The 20,323-nt window shown below is 53.8% G+C and overlaps 1 protein-coding gene and 1 long non-coding RNA gene across 3 annotated transcripts in view; one reads left to right on the top strand and one right to left on the bottom strand.

Moving 5' to 3' along the window:
• The window catches only part of hip1 (huntingtin interacting protein 1), a 47,206-nt gene extending 28,844 nt beyond the window's left edge, over positions 1–18,362 (bottom strand). The window contains exons 1-3 of one of the 2 annotated variants that reach the window (XM_015367688.2): positions 18,070–18,362; positions 852–915; positions 403–545 (exon numbers count right to left, since the gene is read on the bottom strand). In XM_015367688.2, the coding sequence (XP_015223174.2) occupies positions 403–545; positions 852–915; positions 18,070–18,186 (324 nt within the window). In that variant the 5' untranslated portion in view covers positions 18,187–18,362. Of the gene's footprint in view, positions 1–402; positions 546–851; positions 916–8,268; positions 8,735–18,069 lie in introns of those variants that run through there. The other variant, XM_015367689.2, reaches the window with a different exon arrangement.
• A 368-nt stretch (positions 18,363–18,730) lies between these two features.
• On the top strand, positions 18,731–20,065 carry LOC138225157 (uncharacterized). Its single transcript, XR_011183737.1, has 2 exons — positions 18,731–19,129; positions 19,444–20,065. It is a non-coding gene; the product is annotated as an uncharacterized lncRNA (long non-coding RNA).
• Positions 20,066–20,323: the final 258 nt, after the last annotated feature.

Below are 20,323 nucleotides of genomic sequence, written 5' to 3'. Positions count from 1 at the left end.
GAGGTGGTAGCACATTGGTGACTGTTAAAAATCACAATGTGGATGGGAAAATGAACTTCTGCCAAAACTGGGACTGGGAAATAAAATCGAAGCTGATGCAGGTATGACATTTTTACTTTTTTGTCCGTTGCAGTCTTTTAATGTGTGTAGACTAACTGTTTTTTTTAATTTTGAAGGTTTTTGTTACGTGCCACCCAGTTTGCAACAGCTGGTTGTCGCGAGACTCCTGCGCCACGCGCTGGGCCCTCGCAGCCTGACGGGAGAACCGGTGCCAACTGACGGACCTCGCTCAGGCACCGCTGGTGAACCCCGAGTTAAGCGCTGGGAATTCGGAAGAGGGTGAGGGGGCAGGAGATGCGCGGAGATGCCCCCTAGAGGGGGGCGCAGGGACGAGCGACTCACGTTGGGATGCCCGTCGCGCAGGAGCTTGTGGAACACGTGGCAGAACTTCCAGCACAGCACGGCGTTGCTGGACAGCGGAAGGCGGTTAATGGCCGCCCAGAAGGTGTGGGCTCCCTTCTCGTGGTGGGTTCCCAGGATGCAGGGTGAGGAGCTGCGGTCAAGGAAAGGGAGGAGCAGACAAGCCGGACAGCCACCACGCACAGCACAGCCACCACTGCGTCACCCCTTTCGCTCCCAAACCTCCGAGTCTGACAAAATCAACCAATTATTTCTTCTTTCATACACCCATACAGCTCACTATGGTGTTCCACTTTTTCACATAGGAGCAGACACACGCGAAAGGCAACAGCATGAACACACAAACGGCAACACAATCGAAAATTTCAGGATCTCAAGTTCCTTGCACAGCGCCTCTCTCTCCCCCACACACCGGCTCCAGGAAAGGATATTTCTCGCATGCTTCTCCTTGACTGCAACCTCTTGAGTGTTGATGGCCTTGTTGATGCTCACAGCCTATAAAGGAGACAGATAGCCCAGAGGATAATCAGAGATACTGTGTTCTTCCATACGCAGGCGGCCCAAGGCTAAACAGCAATAGTATGCAGTAAGGATATTTGGAAAGGTTCCCTATCCCGCTTTATAATACCATGATCATGGCATAAGATATACAAACCTATCAAAATAGAATCAACTACTACTCTGGGCCCTATCAAAGAACAAGAATTCACCACACACCCCCTTCAATTCCTAACCTTCTCCATGACCATCGACATCAGAGGCAAGATCGCAATCAATTCATGATGAAGAAACGCTTGACTGTGCATTTTTTTAATTTCAAAATTGCAGGTTTCTTAAAAACTTTTGTTGAGTGCTGTTGTGGCGTATGGATTCGAACCCTGGGCCAGACTGGCAATGCTGGTCACGGATGGAAATGGCTCCAGCAGGCAAGGTAGCCCCCTACAGCACAAGGTGGGGGGCGGGGGAGGATGACCTACAGGCCAAGAAAGCGCTACAGAGGGGGGTCGTAGCAGTGCATGCAGGCTCAGCCCAGCCCCCACATGACCCCAACACACACACAGTACTCTTCATTCAAGCAGTTTGATAGCCTGAGTACAGGTCTGGCCACCCTCTGCTGTTACAATGAAAGGGTGTTTAGTTATGACCGTTGCAAATGCATTAGAACTACTGAAAATACTTGTACACATGGCACAATGGCTATTTCTGAGAACGCTATCCCCACCTATTTCTGAAAGGTCACATACAACAGGAGTCAGTTTAACATGCTCTCCGGCCAGGCCAGGTCAGATTCCACACCCAGCCCCATCCCTGTGTGGCTCCGTCTGCGTGTCCACAGGAGGCCCGCTGCTGCTAAAACACGGCTCACGCCGTCAAGGGCTGAGCATATTAAAAATTCAGCCTGCAGGATTCCTCTCATTAAACATTGACAGCCCAGGGAGGGGGAGAGGAAGGAGGAGGTTGCCGAGAAACCTAATGCTGCCGGCATCCCAGCTGCCGTTACTGACAGGGATCGGGCCTGGTGGGATTGAAATGGAAAACCAGCCTTCCTGGGTGAAAGACTCCAGCTCCCTCACCGGCAGACGTCCACAGACACGAACACGCCGCACAAGCCCAGCAGACGCGCTCCGTGCCACGATGCTCACGCGCAACAGCCTGCACCTGCTCCTAACCTCCACTGGCAGCGGTGAGGAGCAGTGGGCTGGGATGCAATCTGTCCCAAGACCCCTGCTTGCGGACTGCTGGTCTCGCAGGGGGAGCTCAGCGCACTGGTGCGGCAGCAGGGGTCTGCTGGAGGGACCTCCTTTCCCTGTGAGGAAGGCAGCTCGTGTCCCTGCTGCTGCCCCCTCCACCCCTGGTCATGAAGGGCATCGGGAAGACGGGGGTCTTCCGCTCCACCACTCCCGAACGCAACGTGGTCCTGCTCCTCACCGCTTGCGCAGCTCAGCAGCTGTTCGGTCCGTTTCCACAAAGCTACCATGATCAGAAACTCACCAAACAATATTTCCTGAAGCTAATGATCCTGGAAAAATTTTCAAACCGTTTATGTATATATTAAAAATACAGGTAAAACCAGTTTAGAAATTCACTCTTAAAACATAATAGCGGGGCCAGATTATTCAAAGTGTTTCCTCAGAATTCAGGATAATAGGGTTTAATTACTCCTGTTACAGTGACTTTTCAAAACCGTTAAAAATATTTCAAGTCTATTGGGCCTGCTTGTGCTCCACACTGCTTCACCAATACAATCATGCATGAAGCTCTGTAGTCTGTAAAACACGGAGTAGATTAGTATGCTAAGCACTGGGAGACGCTGGATTCCCTGCGTGGGCCACCATGAAGCATCAGCAAATCCGACATACGTGCTGTGATGGAAATGAATACCGTAGCCGGGAGTCCAATATTCCGGGCAATCTCTACTGCTGGCATTATTAATGGCAAGTTACGCTGTTTCTAGTGGGGGTGGGTGGTGTGAAGTGAGCTTCTGATGAATAGGAAAGCAAAAAGCCTGCTTAGTGACGACATGCAAGCCGCCAGACACCCAGGCACAGCAGTCAGCAGCCCTACAGTCTTTCACACACCCACACGGTGGCAAAGCTGCACTGAGCGCCGACAAAACACCAGCGCCTCTACTCTATAAGATACCGATTAAAGAGAAAGCAACAGGAGTCTGCGGAGGCACTGCTATATACTGTTGAGCTCATCCATTTGTACACTTAACTGCCGCCTCACAACAAAGAAAAGGTCACAATTGAGAGGAGCTCATTAAGAACATCTTGCTTGCTTTTTTCAACAACCCCTGCTGCTCCTCGTAAACCCCACCCGATTTTAACAGCTTGTCCTGGAGACACGCTACCCTTTGTGTAAGGATGCGTTTCCTGCTAGAATGCATGAGTGCTCAGCAAACAGAAAAGGTTGTGCAGATATACAAGTCAGTGGTGGTGAAAGTGGACAAGCAGCAGTGCTCACAGGCCCTCGGCGTGTCGCAACACACTTCCTGCGTGCCGAGCACACGTCCACCGCACAGCCAACGGACTCTCAGACCGCCTCTTCCTCGGACTTCCTGAGGAACAGCTGGGCACGAGCCGCGGGTCGAGGAGTTCAGGAACAGATCCTGTTTCACTCTGAGCAAGCACTGGGTGGGGATGAGGTCAAGCTGTTCCATTTAAAATTTCCACTGAATGTTTTGATGTCCAAATATCTCATTTTTTTTAAAAGTTTTAAATCAAGCAGTGAACTACGTACTGCAATGTTAACCAAAAAACTATCATAGTACATTTCTAGTAAAGCATACATGACATTTATGAACAGCAAAACATAATGAGAGGCATTTAAATTGCAAGAAATGATTACTGTCCAGTAGCATGTTATCTTTTAATGCCTCTCAGCTTCTTAAACGTATAGCTGACGCAAGAGTTTGATGAAGTAGTAATGAAACCCAGAGCTACCAACAACACAACACGCACACCTCACGAGCACACAGGCGGCTCACGAAGGTAGATGTGGGCAGGTGTGAAAATGCCATCTGGAACCAAGATGAAAAGAACTGAATGGCATTCAGCCTGGTGCTTAACAGCAGGAATGTAAATACAGACACAAATGTACATAGTAGCAGTAGGAGTGTGTGTGTGTGCGTCAGTGGTAACTATAGGGGGGATGTGTGTTTCAGTGGTAGCTGTAGGGGGGATGTGTGTGTCAGTAGTGATAATAGCTGATTTGTGTGGTGAGCGTTCCAGCGCACTATGGCTGCTGTCACATCATCGGGGCCGCACGTCGGTGGGGGTGAAGGGGATCCCCATTACCTGTAAAGTGCTTTGAGTGGAGTGTCCAATAGTAAGCAATTAATAGTAGTAGTAGCAGGGGGGGGGGTGTGCTGAAACTGCTTTGTGCCAGTACTGGCGATCCTAACCAAGTCTCTCTCTCCACTCCCTCTGTCACCAGCTGGCTCAATCGCATCTCCTTGCTCAGGGAGGGCTGAGCACAAAGCAGCCAGCGGGAAAGCAAAGCGGAAAAAGGCATGCAGAATTCCTGTGAGCAAGCAGGAACAGAGAATGGGAAAGGCATGAAAACAACAGGAAAGATGGGATGATTAGAAGGGGAGTCGAGCAGCGGGGGAAGACGTGCTCAGAGGGTGAGCGAGCAGACCGCTCTGCTCCACTTCCTGCTCTTGCGCAGTGCTGAGAACCCCACCCAGGCCACTTCCTCTCTGGGCTGGAGCCAGGCAGGGGGCATCAGGGCCAGCACTGACTGACCCCCTGCAGGGCCCAGGGCCCAGGGCACCCCCCACGGCTTCCTCTGCAGAGCTCCACTGGTGTTTATAAGTACAACTATAAACACAAAAACACTGGGGAGACACAGTTCCATTTTAATTAACTTCTAAAGAAAGTCAAGCTAATGACAAGAACCACCCACATCACGAAATTTATTTTCATTTGATGAAATTCCACGGATGGTTTCATTAAACCCTTTCAGCCCTAACCCCAAACCTCGGTAGCCCAAGATCAGTGCTGATCGGGCCCCACAGTGCTCAGTTACGGTACCACCTGGGTGAAAGTATAAAACCTTTGCTTTGTAAATGTCTATACTGTAACCTGTGAGGGAGGGTCTGGAACAAGCTGCCCAGCCTTGTTGTCATCCTGACTTCCTTCATGGAACTTCTGGATGAGACTGTCAGATTATTAAACTACTGGCAACCACTGGCAGAGTTGATTGTCTCTGGTGACTTCACATCACCGTCCTTCAGCTGCACTGGATCAGGATGAACATCCACTGCACTGCAGGGAACTGCCTAATAACGTGAACACTGTGCTTTAAAACATTGAGTTTTTTTGTTGGTAGTTTAAAAAAAAAAGGACTTTCCTCCAATGCTTTGGGCTAGATGAAGTACCGGACTTCCTTGATTATATTATCTTTTACAGACAAAAACATTTACTTGAGAAAAAGGCAGATATCAGCTACTCTGGTGCACAGTCTGGAGAGGACAAGGGTGTTAAGTGTGCTGCACCACTCCCACCATGCAGACAAGGGATTCATTCAGGATGCTTCTGCTCCAGGGAGCTTTAGCAAACTGCGGCCAACTCTTGTGCAAAAGCTGTGAAAATGTAAACATGGTGTCTGCATGACACCACACGCCCCCTGCCTCACTCCACTCCCCTGGCCAGGTTCTGACATAACTAAAAATATCTGGCCACTTCCTGCCGAGCTCTTCACAGCACCGCCCGAAGCGCTTGCACACAGACGCACGGAAACAAAGGTGAAAGGTGCAAAACTGACAGCCGGGGCCTCTTGAGCTGCCTGGAACCCAGCAGCAAGGCCAGGCCGTCACCAACACTGAGCACGAAAGCGGACCAGTGCGCTTTCAAATCAGAACTTCAACTGCACGGCCCAGGATGACCAGCCAAGGGCCCCGCTGACTCATTGTCCTCAGCCTCTCCTCCACCCTGACTGAAACGTCTCGCAGGTAAAGCAAGTAAAGAAGAAGCTGCTCTGAGATTTTCCCGAAGGACTTTTTTTACTCATTTATAACGCATGTAGTTTCAAAGGTCCCCTCCCTGCGATCCCTTTATTCTCCCCAACAGCAAAAATCAGGGATCAATCAGCAATCAGCAGGACTGGGGGGGGTGGCAGTCAAACAGGTAGAGGAAACACACTAAGACGTTATCCAGGAACTCAACCCTGTTGATACGGCTGAACAGCAGAGCAGCGGCTGTCCTTAATGAGGCCTGTTCTGCCTTTCGAATGAGATGTTAAGCCAAGGCATCAACTCCTTGGTCACTAAAGAGCTCATCTCACAGTTTGTAAAAACTGGGGCGCTGACCCTGATGCTCTGGCTAAATCCCACTCTGGTTCTGCACAGTCTGGCCTCCCTGAATCCCCTTAACTCAACCATGAGGCAGTTTCTCTCTTCTCCCCCTGATCTGCTGTGCACTGAGACTATACTTCAGTGGGCGAGAAGTGGGTCTCCTGTTTGAAAAGCATTTTGGGATCATAGTCCTGTTTGTGGAGTGTCACTCACCTACCATCTTAAACTACATAGCTTCTCCAACCACAAGCAGAAAATGTGGTTTTAAATGCTTCAGGTGTCCCAATGTTTAGTAAAATGACTGCACTGGCAGTGATCTTCCTGGAAAAGAGTAGAAGACAGGATGTAGAGGATGGTCTTCAACTGCTCAGCTTAGTGTAAAAAAGGTTATTTTAACAACAAGGAAGCAAGCAGATAAAAGAGAACCAGGAAGTGGCACTTGGCCTGATGAGCTGGACCACACGGAGGCCCATTCTGCTACACAGCAGACAGCCCCTCTTGCTAGATAAGGGATGCAGGGAGATAAAGGGCTCTCTCGTTTCAGAGCATCAGTCTGAACACGAGGCGTTGTCCTGTTTTTTCCTGGAAAAAATGCAGAATCTGGTGGCTTGAATCTTGAGCCTCTGAAGGCTGAATAATATAGCCTGAAGCACAGGGGATCTAGACCGGGCTACAGCCGCTATACCAGCCTCACTGCTCAGTGCACAGCGCCCTGCTGCAACAGGCCCGTAACAGCAGAGCACAGAGGAGGCCCCTGGGCCCTAAAAAGCACGTTGCAAGGCTCCGAAAGAGTGGTCTTGCCCCACATGGCACCCCTAAACGGTGAACCGCTACACGCCGCCATCTTGGTTTGGGCCTGGTGGCTGGAGCTCGCATTCGCTTAGCGCCCCGACGAGATGTGCGCCTGGCGCCCTCGCGGTTGAGCGGCAGGCTGGCTCTCGGTACGCCAGGGCTGCGTCCGAGGCAGGGAGGGGACGCCAAGCACAGACGGCTCAGGGGCTGGGGCAAGGGCAACGCGAGGCGAGGCGCTCCGAGCGGAAATCAGAACACGCGCCCTCTGACCTGTTCGCACTGTCTACAGGCCTGGGAGCCCACAGCACTGCTGCACTGTACAGCGCAGAGGACAGAGCTGTGGGCAGGCAGGGCTGCCACACGAGGAACCCAACAGGGCAGAGGCACAAAGCTGCCCTTAACTGCAACTGTGGAAAATATTCAACTGGATGGACCTTCACCAAACTCGAGGGTGGAGCTATATTACCCGGTGTCCACGTGAGGGCCGTGTTTCTGGGAGTTCGAAAAAGTTACCAGATTAATATTGCACGCGGTTCCTGATCAATCAGCAACACTTACCAGCTGTTCAGCCATCTCACCATCAATTAGGCTGACTGATCAATGCTACTCCCTACATTTGGGGACGTTCAGTACAAATTACATCATTAACGTACATCAGGAGTTAAACAGCAAAACTACTGATAAGTATTAAACACTTTAAAATTCAATTAGATGTTTTATATCATCATGTTGCCCGAAAGGACTCGATCTGCAGCACCTGCTTGGGAAGGGCAATGCTTCAGCTGGCGAGAACATTTAAAACCAGAGCCCAGGAAACGTCCCAGTGTATCCCAGCCTCCCACCCAGAGGCACAGAAACCACCGGACTCCCAGGGACCCCCTTAAGGACAGGACCGCCGGGGACAACCTGCTTGCTCGCTCACCGGCTGTCTGCCTCCTGCAATAACCGAGCACCGGCAGAGCCGAGCCGAAAGGTGAGCATGTTCATCTCACGCTAGAGAAACCCCGAGCGGGAAGGCAGAGGCTAGGGAACAGCTGCCCGCCGACAGACAGGACCTGCGCGGAATTAGTCTGCCATAATCCAGCTCGCCCCGCTGCCGCTGCGGAGAGGAGAACTGGGAAGTGGCAGCAGCAGGAAAAGCGAACGGCTGCGGTCTGCAAATAAATTAGCAACTGTATCCCCCCACCCTCCCCTCCACGCACCGATCTGTTGCGCCCTTGAAGCGAGCGCCGAGACACAAACAAACAAGCGCTTACCATCTTGCTCAGGTCCATTGTTTCACAGGGAACAATAGGTCGACCAGCAGGGACGGAAAGCAAGCCAAGCAAAATAAAACAAAAAACAGAGGCGACAGTGAGGGTTGTGCTTCCTTAGAAAACAAAAAGAAAAGGAATCAATCTGCCTCCGGGGGGAATCCTTCAGCTCAACATGTGTCCCCAACTGCCATCGGTCCTCTCCCTTCCTGCCCCCTCTCTCCCAGCTCAGCAGCCTCCGGAACCAGGACCAGCGGAGACGAGACCCGTCTGGAAGTGGTCGGCCAGCCGAGGGAGCAGGGGAAATCCCATAGAGCCCCGTGTGCGCGGGAGAGCGCGTCTGTGCCGGAGCGCTAGCAGAGCAGAGGCTGCAGACGATCTAATCCGCGGGAGCCTCTCGCGCGCTCGCTCGCGTGCTGCTGTAGGACAGCCTCCAGCCGGATTTCTGAAGGTGGGGGAGAGCAACACACAAAAAAGAAATCCAAGCCTCCGGCTACTCGCGAGCCGCAGCTCCTCCCCCTCCCCACCCCCCCGTCCACGTGGAGTTCAAAAAGAAGAGGCCTGGAAATCTGAATAACAACAGGGGGGGAAAAAGGGGGCACAACAGGAGAGGTATTGAGCAGGGCCGCCCCTCTTCCTCCTCCTCCCCCACCAGGGGCTGAGCAAGGCCAGCTGCAGAGCCCCCCGCCGGCCCCCTCCGCATGCCCTTTGACCTGTGGGGGTCACGCCTGATCCCACCCGCCCCCAAGCCACCCCCTGCCAGCAGCAGCGGGGCAGAGGCTGAGGGCAGACAGCACCCAGAGTGCCAGGTAACCTGCCCGTGGGGCCATCGGGGGCCTCCGGGTCCCCCTGCGGCTTCAGAACTCTGGGAATGAAGTTCTCTGCCAGCACCCTGACTGCTCGTTCCATTCTTTTCCAGGAGAAGGCTGGCGTCTGTCTTCCTGTGGGTCCCACACACTGGACAGTGTTCCACAGGGTGTGGGAAGGGGGGCATTCCGCTGCCCAAAGGAGGTGCTCTTTGACCCCTTTCAGGGCTCCTGCAGAGGGCGACTACTGTAGCCCCAACCCCTGGACCCGCGACCGGCCATTGCAGCCCATGACATCACCGAGAACCGTCCGAAGCTCCCTGTGGCTATTTTCAAGTGTTTTTCTGGAAGCGGTTTATGGTCAGGCCGGGGGGGCGGGGGGGCACCACCCCCTTCCTGTAATGAAACCACACTGTGGAAGAGATCACAGCTCTGTTCGGATGTTAACTCTGAAAGACACCCCTGGCGTTCTATTAGACAGCGGTGGCACTTCATGGGGAGAGATCAGGCTGCAAACCGATGTGACATGTCGGAAAACCATCCCTCCTTATTGCAGACTCTGCCAGATAAAACCCCAAAAGCGTAAAACGCAAGAACTGCCACCATCTTTCCTTCTGCCGGCTGTCGCTCGAACGAAGAGCAGACGTCCGGCTCCTCTCTCGCTCGGCAACCTGGAGGTTCTTCCAAGAAACCAAACGCATTCGCTCATGGAGATCCGCCTCCCCGCACCAACCACGGAACATCAGTGTGGCCAGCTGCAGCTGCACAGACACACTCGCTCAGGGCTCCAGAGTGCCTCACGCACAGGGCAGACGATGGCTGGGACATGGAGTGGGGGAGCTGGGACGGGGGGGGGCTCACAGGTCCCAGTGATGACCCAATCCCAGCAGAGCTTTCCTAACTGCGAGACACCCCTCCTGGGGGAACCCCAGTGTCCCAGCCGGACTTGGGTTCGAACGCACGGGCAACACTGCTCTAGGAATGTGAGGTCTGACACAGCGTGCGCTTCAATACGAGACCCAGCAGCCAGTCTCAGCCGCTCATGCCCTCTGCCACTGCTGGAGCTCGGGCAAGCCTGAATGGACGGACACAGCTTGCCCGAGTTCCAGCTCGGGGCACGATAAGCTGTGATCCCCTTCATGAAGAGGGGCCAAAAAACTTTCCCAGTGGCAGCTAAACGAAGATGAAACCCCAGGGGACTACAGCCCGGCGCCTGAAGCAGCGAGCACAGGCCTGTCAGGATCGTCGCAGGGTTTCGCAGCGGCTGGGCTGGAGGGCTCTTACAGTGCCCCTCCTGCAACAGGACGGCCCCTTCGCTTGCCACTTCCCTGAATTGTTTTTACCAACACAGACGCTGCTTGTTTCCATCTACAACAAACCCCAGGGCTGCTCACACGGCAGGGCCAGAGGCAGGCAGCAGCAGCAGAAGCCACACACTCCTCAGCAACCGAACCACCGTCTGCTAATCAGCCCACATGCGCCCTTCAGACGCACCGTTTAATCAGGGATCGGTTCATTATTCACCGCCGGTGTCCCCGGACAGCGGACTTACCGGACGGCGGCCTAATCAGAGAGGCCTGACGGCACAGGGCCCGAGCGTCAGGAGAGCATCTTACCGGCAGCCATGCAACCCCTACCTGGACGACAGGAGAGGCACTGCGAGATGGGAAATTTTAAACGTAAAGGATCACCTTTCAGAGACAGACAGTGTGCAGTAGAGCACAAACCCAGCAGCTCATGGCACAGTATCAGATCCGTGCGAGGTGTAGGGCCTGGCAGAGATGCTCACACAGGAAGCTGGTACTTTATACCACATGGGGCAGCGGCACAGTGGCAGTGAAATACAGCCTGAAGCCTCAGCGAACCTCCGTGTGCAGCGGCTGCCCCTGGGCTCTGGGGCACAGGCTACACCCTGCTTGTGCGGTTCCCCTGAGCCCGGCAGGCCTGTCCCGGGCCCTGACCCGTACCACAGCCTCCCTGCTGCCCTCCAGGCGGCATATGGCTGCTGCTGGTCACCTGGAGTCCCGCCCTGAGGGTGCTCATTCCGAGGTCACTCCGGTTTTCTCAAGCTCTTCCTCCAGTCTGCCCTACTCCATCATCCCTCCACCGGGATATACAGCTGGACCTATTTCTTTAAAAGACTCGAAGCGAAGACAATAGAATATGGCCACTTCCTCTAACTGTTGCTGAAATCATTAACCAACTATAAAGAACCCCTACGCTGCCCTGGATCACAAGCAGTCACTTAGACCTGCGCTCTTGGATTTTGGGGATTTCTAAATACCTGAATACCAATTCCATTACAACTGACTAAGCATGTTATTTGATCGATTGAGTGGTTTAGAAATTATTTGCATTGCAAATCCCAGTCCGCTGTAGTTCTCTAACTATGTGGCCAGCCCCAGTTTAACTGAAAGTACTTACTAAATGGATTAAACTGATGTGAAGGAGACCCTGAGGACCTGCTGGATTGTGGCTCTCCAGGCCCAGGGATAAGCAGCCCTTTAGTCACAGAACTGAAGCATAATGCTTCGATTAGGGCACCCTCTGGTGGCCCACACGTATACTGCAAGACAACACCCATATGAAAGCACACAACCTGGGTTTGCAGAGCTGGGAACAGTGGTCCAGCCCCACTCCTGGCAACTCCCAGTGCAGGTCACCCCAAAACTTTGAGTATTGGAAAACTGCAGACTTGTAAAGTTGTGGAAGCAAGAAAAAGGCAGATATTCTCCCCGAACTAAGCATTTTTCATTCCAAAACCTGTCTCTTACTATATTACTATATAGTTTATTAAAACATTTACAATTTAACTAGTAAAAACGAAACTGCCCCAAATCTTCACCACCAGACACGGGACAGCAACGTCCTCCAAGAGTCTTGTAAGTAGACCATATTAAAAACGCAATCCACACCATGAGAAAACTGTTCAAGAGGAAGAAGCTAATTTCATGCGATGCTTTTCATCCCAAATAACTGCTTGTTTACCAGTCCGTCTTGAACCACAGCAGATTTGTGTACACACGTGTGTGCACCAAGATCAGGTGAAGAAGAGTTATCAAGCCCAGAGTTTGAGAAATATCTCCAATCAGCACAGGCAACCAGGACCTTGGCTTCAAGTCTTAGCTGTGAGGAATACTAATCAAACTATTAGCATAGACCAGGACAAGCATCAGAACACAGTGCAACCTAGTGGTCAAACCACAGAAGTGCAAGGCTAAATTAAGGCTAAATTTGACAAAAGTTAAAAATAAGCATGTATTTTCAATTTAAGGGCCCCCACATTCACTCTGAATTAAATCACATGGAGAGAGTGCTGTTCCCATCTTCAGAAGCAAGCCCGTCATCTGAAAAGATTCATTGTGCGTCAGCTAATGTTTTCCATTTAGATTCATCCAGGATTGAATTATGTGTAACCCTGCCTCCAAGGATCAATAGCGTGCCCGCTAATGCTCAATAATCAGGCCTGTTCCGAGACATTAGCGAGGATCATGATACACACTGCCATTACAGAGGAATTCGTGCCCCGGTGAATACGATCCCATCCCCTCAACAACGTCCGCTCTCCGTCTCCCCGCCGTCTGCGCCCCCCGTCGGGACGCGCGTGTTGGGGAGTCAGCTCAAACCCCGGTCTGTGGGCGCACCGAGGCGTCAGTGGAGGAGTTTCAGCACACTGGCGAAAGCAGGCGTTACTTCCAGATGAAAGCGCGCAGGCACAAATAAACAGAGGTCTTGCACAGCCGGCCGCTTCTGCCTCCAGTCAGGCCCTGGTCCCACAAGGCAGCTGCTCCCATGCCTGCTGGACCCCGGCGTCCGGAGACGAGCCAGGCTGCGGATGGGAGGAGGCCATTCCCTGACCGGCGACTGGTCCCGGCATCTCGCCAGTGCCAGATAATCCGCTTCGTTCAGCACGAGAGAGCAGGCTGCCATGCGGTCTTCCCTGCAGGCCTGCGGGCCGCTGGGGAGCACAAAGTCTTCTTCGGTGGGCAGACGTCTGGCCGGCAGAGGTGCAGGATGGCCGCTGGTCGAAGGCCCAGGGCAGCGTGAGGGCGTGCGAGGGGACTGCCAGGACACAGAACTGGCTACTTCCACTTCACCTGAAGCGTGAACACTGGACAATTCACAAACCTGGCATTTCAAGTGGGAGATAATTTTGCCTTCTGTATCAATGCCTTTGACGTGCATCTGCACACTGATGTTACAAATCGATTAGATTATTTTTTTAAAGAAATCGCTGTCCCCTTAGTTCTCTTGGAGAGCAGAAAGTAGGCAGATGCTCTCTTGCTCCTGCATGACTCCCCGTCGACAGTGGGGAATCCTCCTGCAGCGTCGACTTTGTGAGGTTCACCGCACTAAAATATTTACCCTGCCTGGCTGAAGACCGTCTGGAGTTGCACTTTATGCTGCTGAGTGTTCCTGCCTTTGAGGTTAAGGGAAGCGGTGATTACCGGACAGTGTCCCTCTGTACGCAGGGATTATCGCTGCACTTTCACCCGGACTGTCCTGGGTCGCACTGATGTCCAGCACTTGAATAGCTTTAATCCCCAGAACTGCACTGAGGGCACCGAGGCAAGGGGCTTTTGCTGTCTCAGTGTTTTCCGCACATACTTTCTCTAGGGGTGAGAAACGAGCAGGCAGGATTACAGCCAGCCTGCCTGGGCCTGTGCTGCTCCGCCTGCTCCCAGGGGAACACAGACCCCCCCTCCCTCTCCAGCTGCATTCCACAGCTGCCTGCACTGCCGGCACAGACAGACCGGGAAACTGCACTGCGTGGGCTCAGGGCTAGAGCTCAGAGAGGCCAGGGACGGCCCTGGGCAGCACCGAGAGACTTGGAGGACTGACAGCCTGCACATGGAGTTCTCTGAAAACAGCCGACAGAGAGAGGAGAGAGAGAAAAACACCTTAATGTCCACAGGGCTCAATTAGGGGACGGCAATAAAATATTGGTTACAGCTGAAAAACTGAGCCAAGAACTGAGCCCAGAGAAGAGCCCTCTCAGCCAGCCTGTCCTGAAGCTCACTGATACCAGCCAGCCTCCAGACAGCACAGCCAAAACAACACCAATCGCAGTCAACCAACACCACCTCACCCACACAAACAACAAACACTTGAATGCAAAAGGACCCTGAAAAGACGAGCAACGCTATCTGAACATCTGATCATGGCGACCCTCATGAAGTACAGACTCAGTGACCACAGCCTGGCCATGGAAACTGGACACAGACAGAACTGTCTGCCCAGAGAGGAAAGACTGTGCTCCCACTGCCAGCAGGGAGAAACAGAGACAGAAATGCACTTTCTGCTGCACTGTGAGAAATACTCTGGGATCACAGATTTTCTACAAGGAATAATGTTTAATTCCAGATTTCCCACACCTGCCAGAATCAGAACAGCTCCCAGTTCTACTGGGGAAGGAAACTCAATAGAGCTGCAGCCCAGTATGAGATCACCTGAGATCACAGCCTGAGGGACAGACAGTGAGTCTGTCTCATTATAAGGTTTTATGTGATGTATGTAAATGTCCAATAACGTTTTGGTGCTTAAAATGTCCGTAAATGTTGTGTTGAGCATATCTGCATTGGCAGCACTAACTCATCAGTCCTGCCAGTACAGCTTGTTGATTTGGACTTGGGAAGGCTGGGAGAGCGGCCAGGGGGTGGGGGGTTGTGCTCAGAGATGAGTGCTCCTTGTTTAGAACGAAACTAGCTTTACTGTCAGTGCAACTTTGTTCCCCAGGTACAACCAGCAGCCTCCCTTTCACAGAACCGTCCACAGGCTTTAGTAATACTAACAGCTCCAGCTGACATTTGAGCTTCCTCCTAACCTTGCCCGAAAACGTGAAGTGCCTGTAGCAACCCCACACAGCTCAGCGTCCCCGAGCCAGAGGCCAGACCCCAGCCCTTCCTGAGAGGAGAGGTGCGAACGAGGCTCTGGGCGCCTGCTTCATGCTGAGGGAGGGAACAGCACTGCGGGCAACTTGCGACTCAAACAGGACCCACAGGAGGCTAGCCAGTCCCTGCTGGCACTCTGGGAGAGGCATCACGCCTTCAACAAAAGCAGAAGTGACTGAAATAGCATGAAACGTTATAAATAAAAAAAGCAGGCAGTCACTAACAGCTGGGACCTTTCCGCAGCTTGTGAAGCGACCTCACTTTTAATGGCAAGACGATGACCCACCTAAGTGCCTGAGAAACTAGTAATTTGCCTTCACTGAGCTTCCCCTCCCCTCCCCTCCCCCCTGCAGATCCGAGACAGGAAGCCAGGCTCCGCTCTGGTCAATAAGACTGTGTTATTTACACTCCCACACAACAATTATCCAGGCCCCTGCCAAGCTATTTTTATAATTTTGCACAGAAGGTCAGAGGCTCAAGGCTGAAAACACTGCTTCTGCACACCAGCCTTTCCAAAGTCGAACCCAGTGCCCCGAAGGCCATGGCTCAGGGCAGGAGCAGCAACAACCCCCGACGCCCCTTTCAAAACTCCAACTGCACCCCTGAAGCACAGAAAACACATTTCAGCAGGACGCTTGGAAACAAGTAGGATGAGCTGGTCTCCTGCCCAGAATGTACAAGCTTTCCAGTCTCACCGTCTCCTCTCCACAAGGCTGCTATGGGTTTGGTGGCACATATTGCTTACAAATTGTGCACAGTATGAGCAACGTCTGGCTGATCTGGGGAAGCGTCTCATCAGCGGCCCACACTTCATTTTTCCGCTCTCCTTGAGAGGAGGCAAACACTCCAAGAGAAGCTGCTACTTAAAGGAGCTCCTGGGGTGTCCCTGAGCCTTGTATGGGCTTGTCATGGGAACCCACTAAAGAGCACCGTTGAAAATGCCCGCTGTCAACGAGGCTCAGGGCCCCCACAGCCCCTCCAGAGCCGTCGCCTCTCCCACACAGGAGCAGGGGAGGCACAGAGGCCTCACTAATCTGACCTAGTTTCATCTGCACAGGCTCCATGGAGTCTCTGCCCCCCCAGACCCCGGCCTGGAACGGGCAGGATCCGGTGCTCTCCCTCAGCCAGCAGCCAGAGCAGACAGACCTGCTTCACCCCCTCATTCACATGCCTGCGACAGCAGCCCTGGGCCCGCCCCCTGTCTGTCAGACCCCGGCCGGCTCCTGAGCTGCCCCAGGACTACCCAACGGGTAGCTGCAAGCACAGGAGCGATGCAAAAAGTAGAGCCAGTTTGAGCATTTTTATTTCTCTCCAATACTCATTTATAACACACCTCCTTAAATTTTAACACTCTCTGTGTTGTTTGCACTGCCAGACCTCTGCTTCCTTTCCTGCTACGAGTCCAAAGGTTCAATCAAACAGATTCTTACTTTACTTCTAGGATAAATTTAATAATAGTGCAACAGCCAGGAAACTCCGAGATCGAGTGCACCAGGACTGCGGAAACCGAGCCACGGTACCGCACTGGAAATCCTCCGTCCGCACCAGTGTTCAGAGCAGGAGGGAATGAAACAGGTCCTGCTGCTCCCACTGGGACACTCCCAGGAGTGGACAGGACTGAGGCCAGTGTGGTTGTGTCTGCTGTCACTGGCAGTTTAGAAATGAATCACTGATTATTTTCCCATGACGTAAGGCCATGAGGTACCGCTAAATATCTCTCACCCAGGCTCATCACTGGGGCGGCCCGGGCAGAGCCACTCGCCCGACTTCTCTTCCCAGCGCCAGAGAAGTCGAGGACCACCTCGTCCTTCGAGCCGACAGCCCTGACCTCTGACCTCCTGCTTCTCGCCCTCCCTCAGCCTCGGCGGGCCTGGGTCCTGAGGGGAGCTCCGAGTCCAGACCAGCACTCTTCCACAGCCCTCTGCTGCCTTTAAGCTCTGACAAATGCGCGAGATTAAACAGATTAATGCGAGTGCGCTCCCGGCTGCAAGGCCAGACTCTCACGCCCTGGCCCTCCTGGGATTGCACTCCACGTGCCCCAGGCCTCAGCAGCGCCCTCTTCAGGACGAGCGCCTGCTGTCCGAGGGGCAGGAGGGGGGGGTCAGAGGGCTAGAGCTCCGAAACAGCCCCTCCAGCAGGCCGCGGCTCGCCAGAAAAACGAGGCGCAAAGCTCGTGAGGACACACCTGGTGATATTCCAGCCCTTCTGCTCTCGGCTCAAATTTACGTGCGCAGCTCCAGGGACCCGTCTGGGCCACAGTGCCCCTTCACCCTCTCACACACACAGCTGGCCCAACCCCTGATCACCCCCTCGCCCCCAGACAAGCGCCCACAGACTCTCAGCACCAGTCAGGCAACACCCTTCTGCAATCCCTTCATATCAGGGATGCCAGATAAACGGTTCCCTTTTCTCCTATTAAACCCAAACACAACCATTCAATCACCTGCACTGTGCACACTGTGGCTTCTAAAGCCAGCAGCTCAGTTATAAAGCCCAGGGATCGTGAATAACTAACTCGCCAACATCCCGGTCCGTGCGCTTACTTGTAAATCAGCCCTTCAAGCCGCTCTGACAGCTAATCGCTACGGCCAGCTGACGGATCTCACAAGAACAGGTTAGAAGTCGTCAGGAACAGATATCGGAACTGACAGCAGCCGAGGAAAGGCGACGGCCCGTTCTCACACGGTCACTTGAGGCGAGTTTCGACAAAATCAAGCCGTATTGGTCCGAACCGAGGGCTCTGCCCGGACGCGCCCGCTCCCCCAGGACCGCTTTCGCGAGTGGCAGGCGGGGTCACCTGAATTTCCACGCCGGTCCGAGGCGCGACAGAGCACGACGCCGGGCCGGAGGGGCAGGGCCGGAGGGGCAGAGCCGGGGGGGGCGGGGGGGCCCCGCTACGTCACTCCCCGGCTCGTGCCCCGCGAGAGCCGCTCGAGACCGGCTCGAGACCCGCTCGCGGACGCCCGCCGCGCCGCCTTTCCCCGGTTGGGACTGGGACGGCTGGGAAATCGCGCTGGGAACCTGCCGGCCCTCGCAGGAGGCTGCCCTGCCTTTTCCTCAGGACCCGTTACACGGAGGACCGCAAGCCCCCCGGGCGCCGCTCCTACCTGGCTGCGCTCGAAGCTCTCCCGCTCCGCGTCCAGGCTGCTGGCGCCCGCCCGGCGGCTCAGCACCTTGGGGATGGGGTTGGGGACCTGCTGTATGGAGCTCTTCACCCGGTCCATCGCGGCGGGCGGCGAGGACGGAGTGCTGTTTTAGAATAGCACGACCAGGCAGTGAGGGAAACGTCCAAGCGCCCCGACGAAGTTTCTTCGCCACTCTGTAGTTCACAACTCTCCGCCCCGGGAGCTGCCTTCCAGCCTGCCTGCCGAACACCCCCAGCTCGCCGAGGCGCACCCGGCGCAGGCCCCGCCCACACTGAAAACCTGGCGATGTGATTGGCTAGTTTAATACAGTGGCCCACCCATTGCTCGTATTTCCGGCTTCTTCTTGGGCGGTCTCGGCGTCAATCTTAGTTTAGCCCCGCCTCTGGGATGATCGGAATGTCCATCGCTATAGTCCCGCCCAGAACCCCCCTCCCCCTTTTACGACACCCGTTCTTCCTGACGTCCAATTGGTCAATTTCCACATCAATCACCCAGCTACCCCGCCTTCCAGAGCTCAAATCTTTTACCTGATTGGTTGTTGACCCAGTTAGTCACTTGCGTCTGGGGGAAAAAAAAACATTGGGGAACCATGTCTCATTGCAGTCTTAGGTTAGTAAGAGCTCTACTCAATAACATCCCCAAATTGTGCAGAATGTTCTATAAGTATTTTAGATAAAATGTGGGATTCTCTGTACGTTTCGGTAGGTTTCCAGTAGGGGAAAACTGCTCCCTAATGGCGTGGCGCGTTGTTGTCACGCCCTTATCCATGACTTTGTTTACATTGCCAGAGTTTGTGTACCGGCTGTAGATGCGGGTCCGTTACCGAGACCGGAGGCACTGTCAGTCTGACACGCTGGACACGGGCCTGTGTCCCGACACACCCCCTGGCGGCACCAGCACATCACTCAGTTCAATACCCAACACGGCTCTCGGCGGAGTCACCCAAACACGACCCAGTCTTTATTGTACCGAGCATATTCCTGTTCGCTGCGTCATCTTAAGCATCGCTGATCCCGCAACGGTGAGGGTGATCTTTAAATTGAAATGCTATCCGTCCTGATTGCGTTTCCTGGTCGGGCGAGGGAAGGACACTGATGGAGACAGTTAAAAATAGTCGCACGGTATGCTCCGGAACTCATTCCAGAATCCACTTGAGACTTTTTTGCAGGATTCTGTACTGTGTATATAACCATGTTTTATGAATCAGGTCGCTGTCAAACAGTTTTGCATCAGTTGTGAAACTTTCATTTCCGTTCCAAGTTTTTTTTTTCCTTTCTTTTCAGTTTTTTCCCCCTTTTCTATGGTCTGTAAAAGTTTCCTCCTGTATTTGTCTAGAGTGGCCCAGGAAGGCGCTGCTTTCTGGGACTGAACCTGGCGGGTCCTGGACTGGTCCTGGACGGCGCCTGAGCCGGCCGGGTCCTGGACTGAACTCACCCCGGAGTCCTAGCGGGGAGCGCGGGAGGTGTGTCCGTTGGCCTTCGGGGAGATGGCGAGAGGACGAAGGAGGGGTGGGCAGTGCGAGGTCGCGGGGCAGAGACAGGGCGCGCTCAGGGGAAGCGGCCGGCTGAGGAAGTGAGGTGTCCCCTCAGAATTTCACAGCTGGCTGACAGAGAGCCTCTCACATCCTCCCTCCCTCCCTCCTGGCGGCTGGCCACGGGCCCACAGCCGTCCACACGCCCCCCCACCCAGGAATCCCGGAATCCCAGCACCTGCTCCGACTCCACCCCCATCCCACCCTGTGAGTGTCCACTGTTCTCCTGGTCCTTCAGCCCCCTTCACACTGGGCTTTAGTGTAGCCCTGTGGTGGCCCCCCAGCCTGCATTGTGCTTGACCGTACCTCTGTGCCTCGCACTGTTCACACCGTGCTTCACCGGGCTGTACTACTGTACGGCTTTACTTCTTACAGGTGAACCAAATTGCGTCTCCTTGCACAATAAAGCAGAGGAAACGTTCTGTTTATCCGTCTTTCACTTTTCCAGAGTGGAGTCATCTTCTACACGTTCAACTGCCCACTCCAGCCTCCAGCGCAAAAAAAGCCTTTTGACAAACAAAACCTTTTTGTCCTCACAAAAGCACATCTAGGGCTCTTCAGTAGCTGGAACCTTTTCCTCCCCTCGGGACAGAACAATCATTTCAGCACCGTCGTTCTGCAGCAGGCCTGTGAAAGGTCCCGCACGAGAGCTCTGGAAATCCTGCGGGATTACAGAACAAAAAC

Source organism: Lepisosteus oculatus, chromosome 26, assembly GCF_040954835.1.
Source record: "Lepisosteus oculatus isolate fLepOcu1 chromosome 26, fLepOcu1.hap2, whole genome shotgun sequence".
In the NCBI taxonomy this organism is placed as follows: domain Eukaryota; kingdom Metazoa; phylum Chordata; class Actinopteri; order Semionotiformes; family Lepisosteidae; genus Lepisosteus; species Lepisosteus oculatus.
The sequence above is the reverse complement of the archived record's forward strand: the minus strand, read 5'-3'. Positions and strand labels throughout refer to the sequence as shown.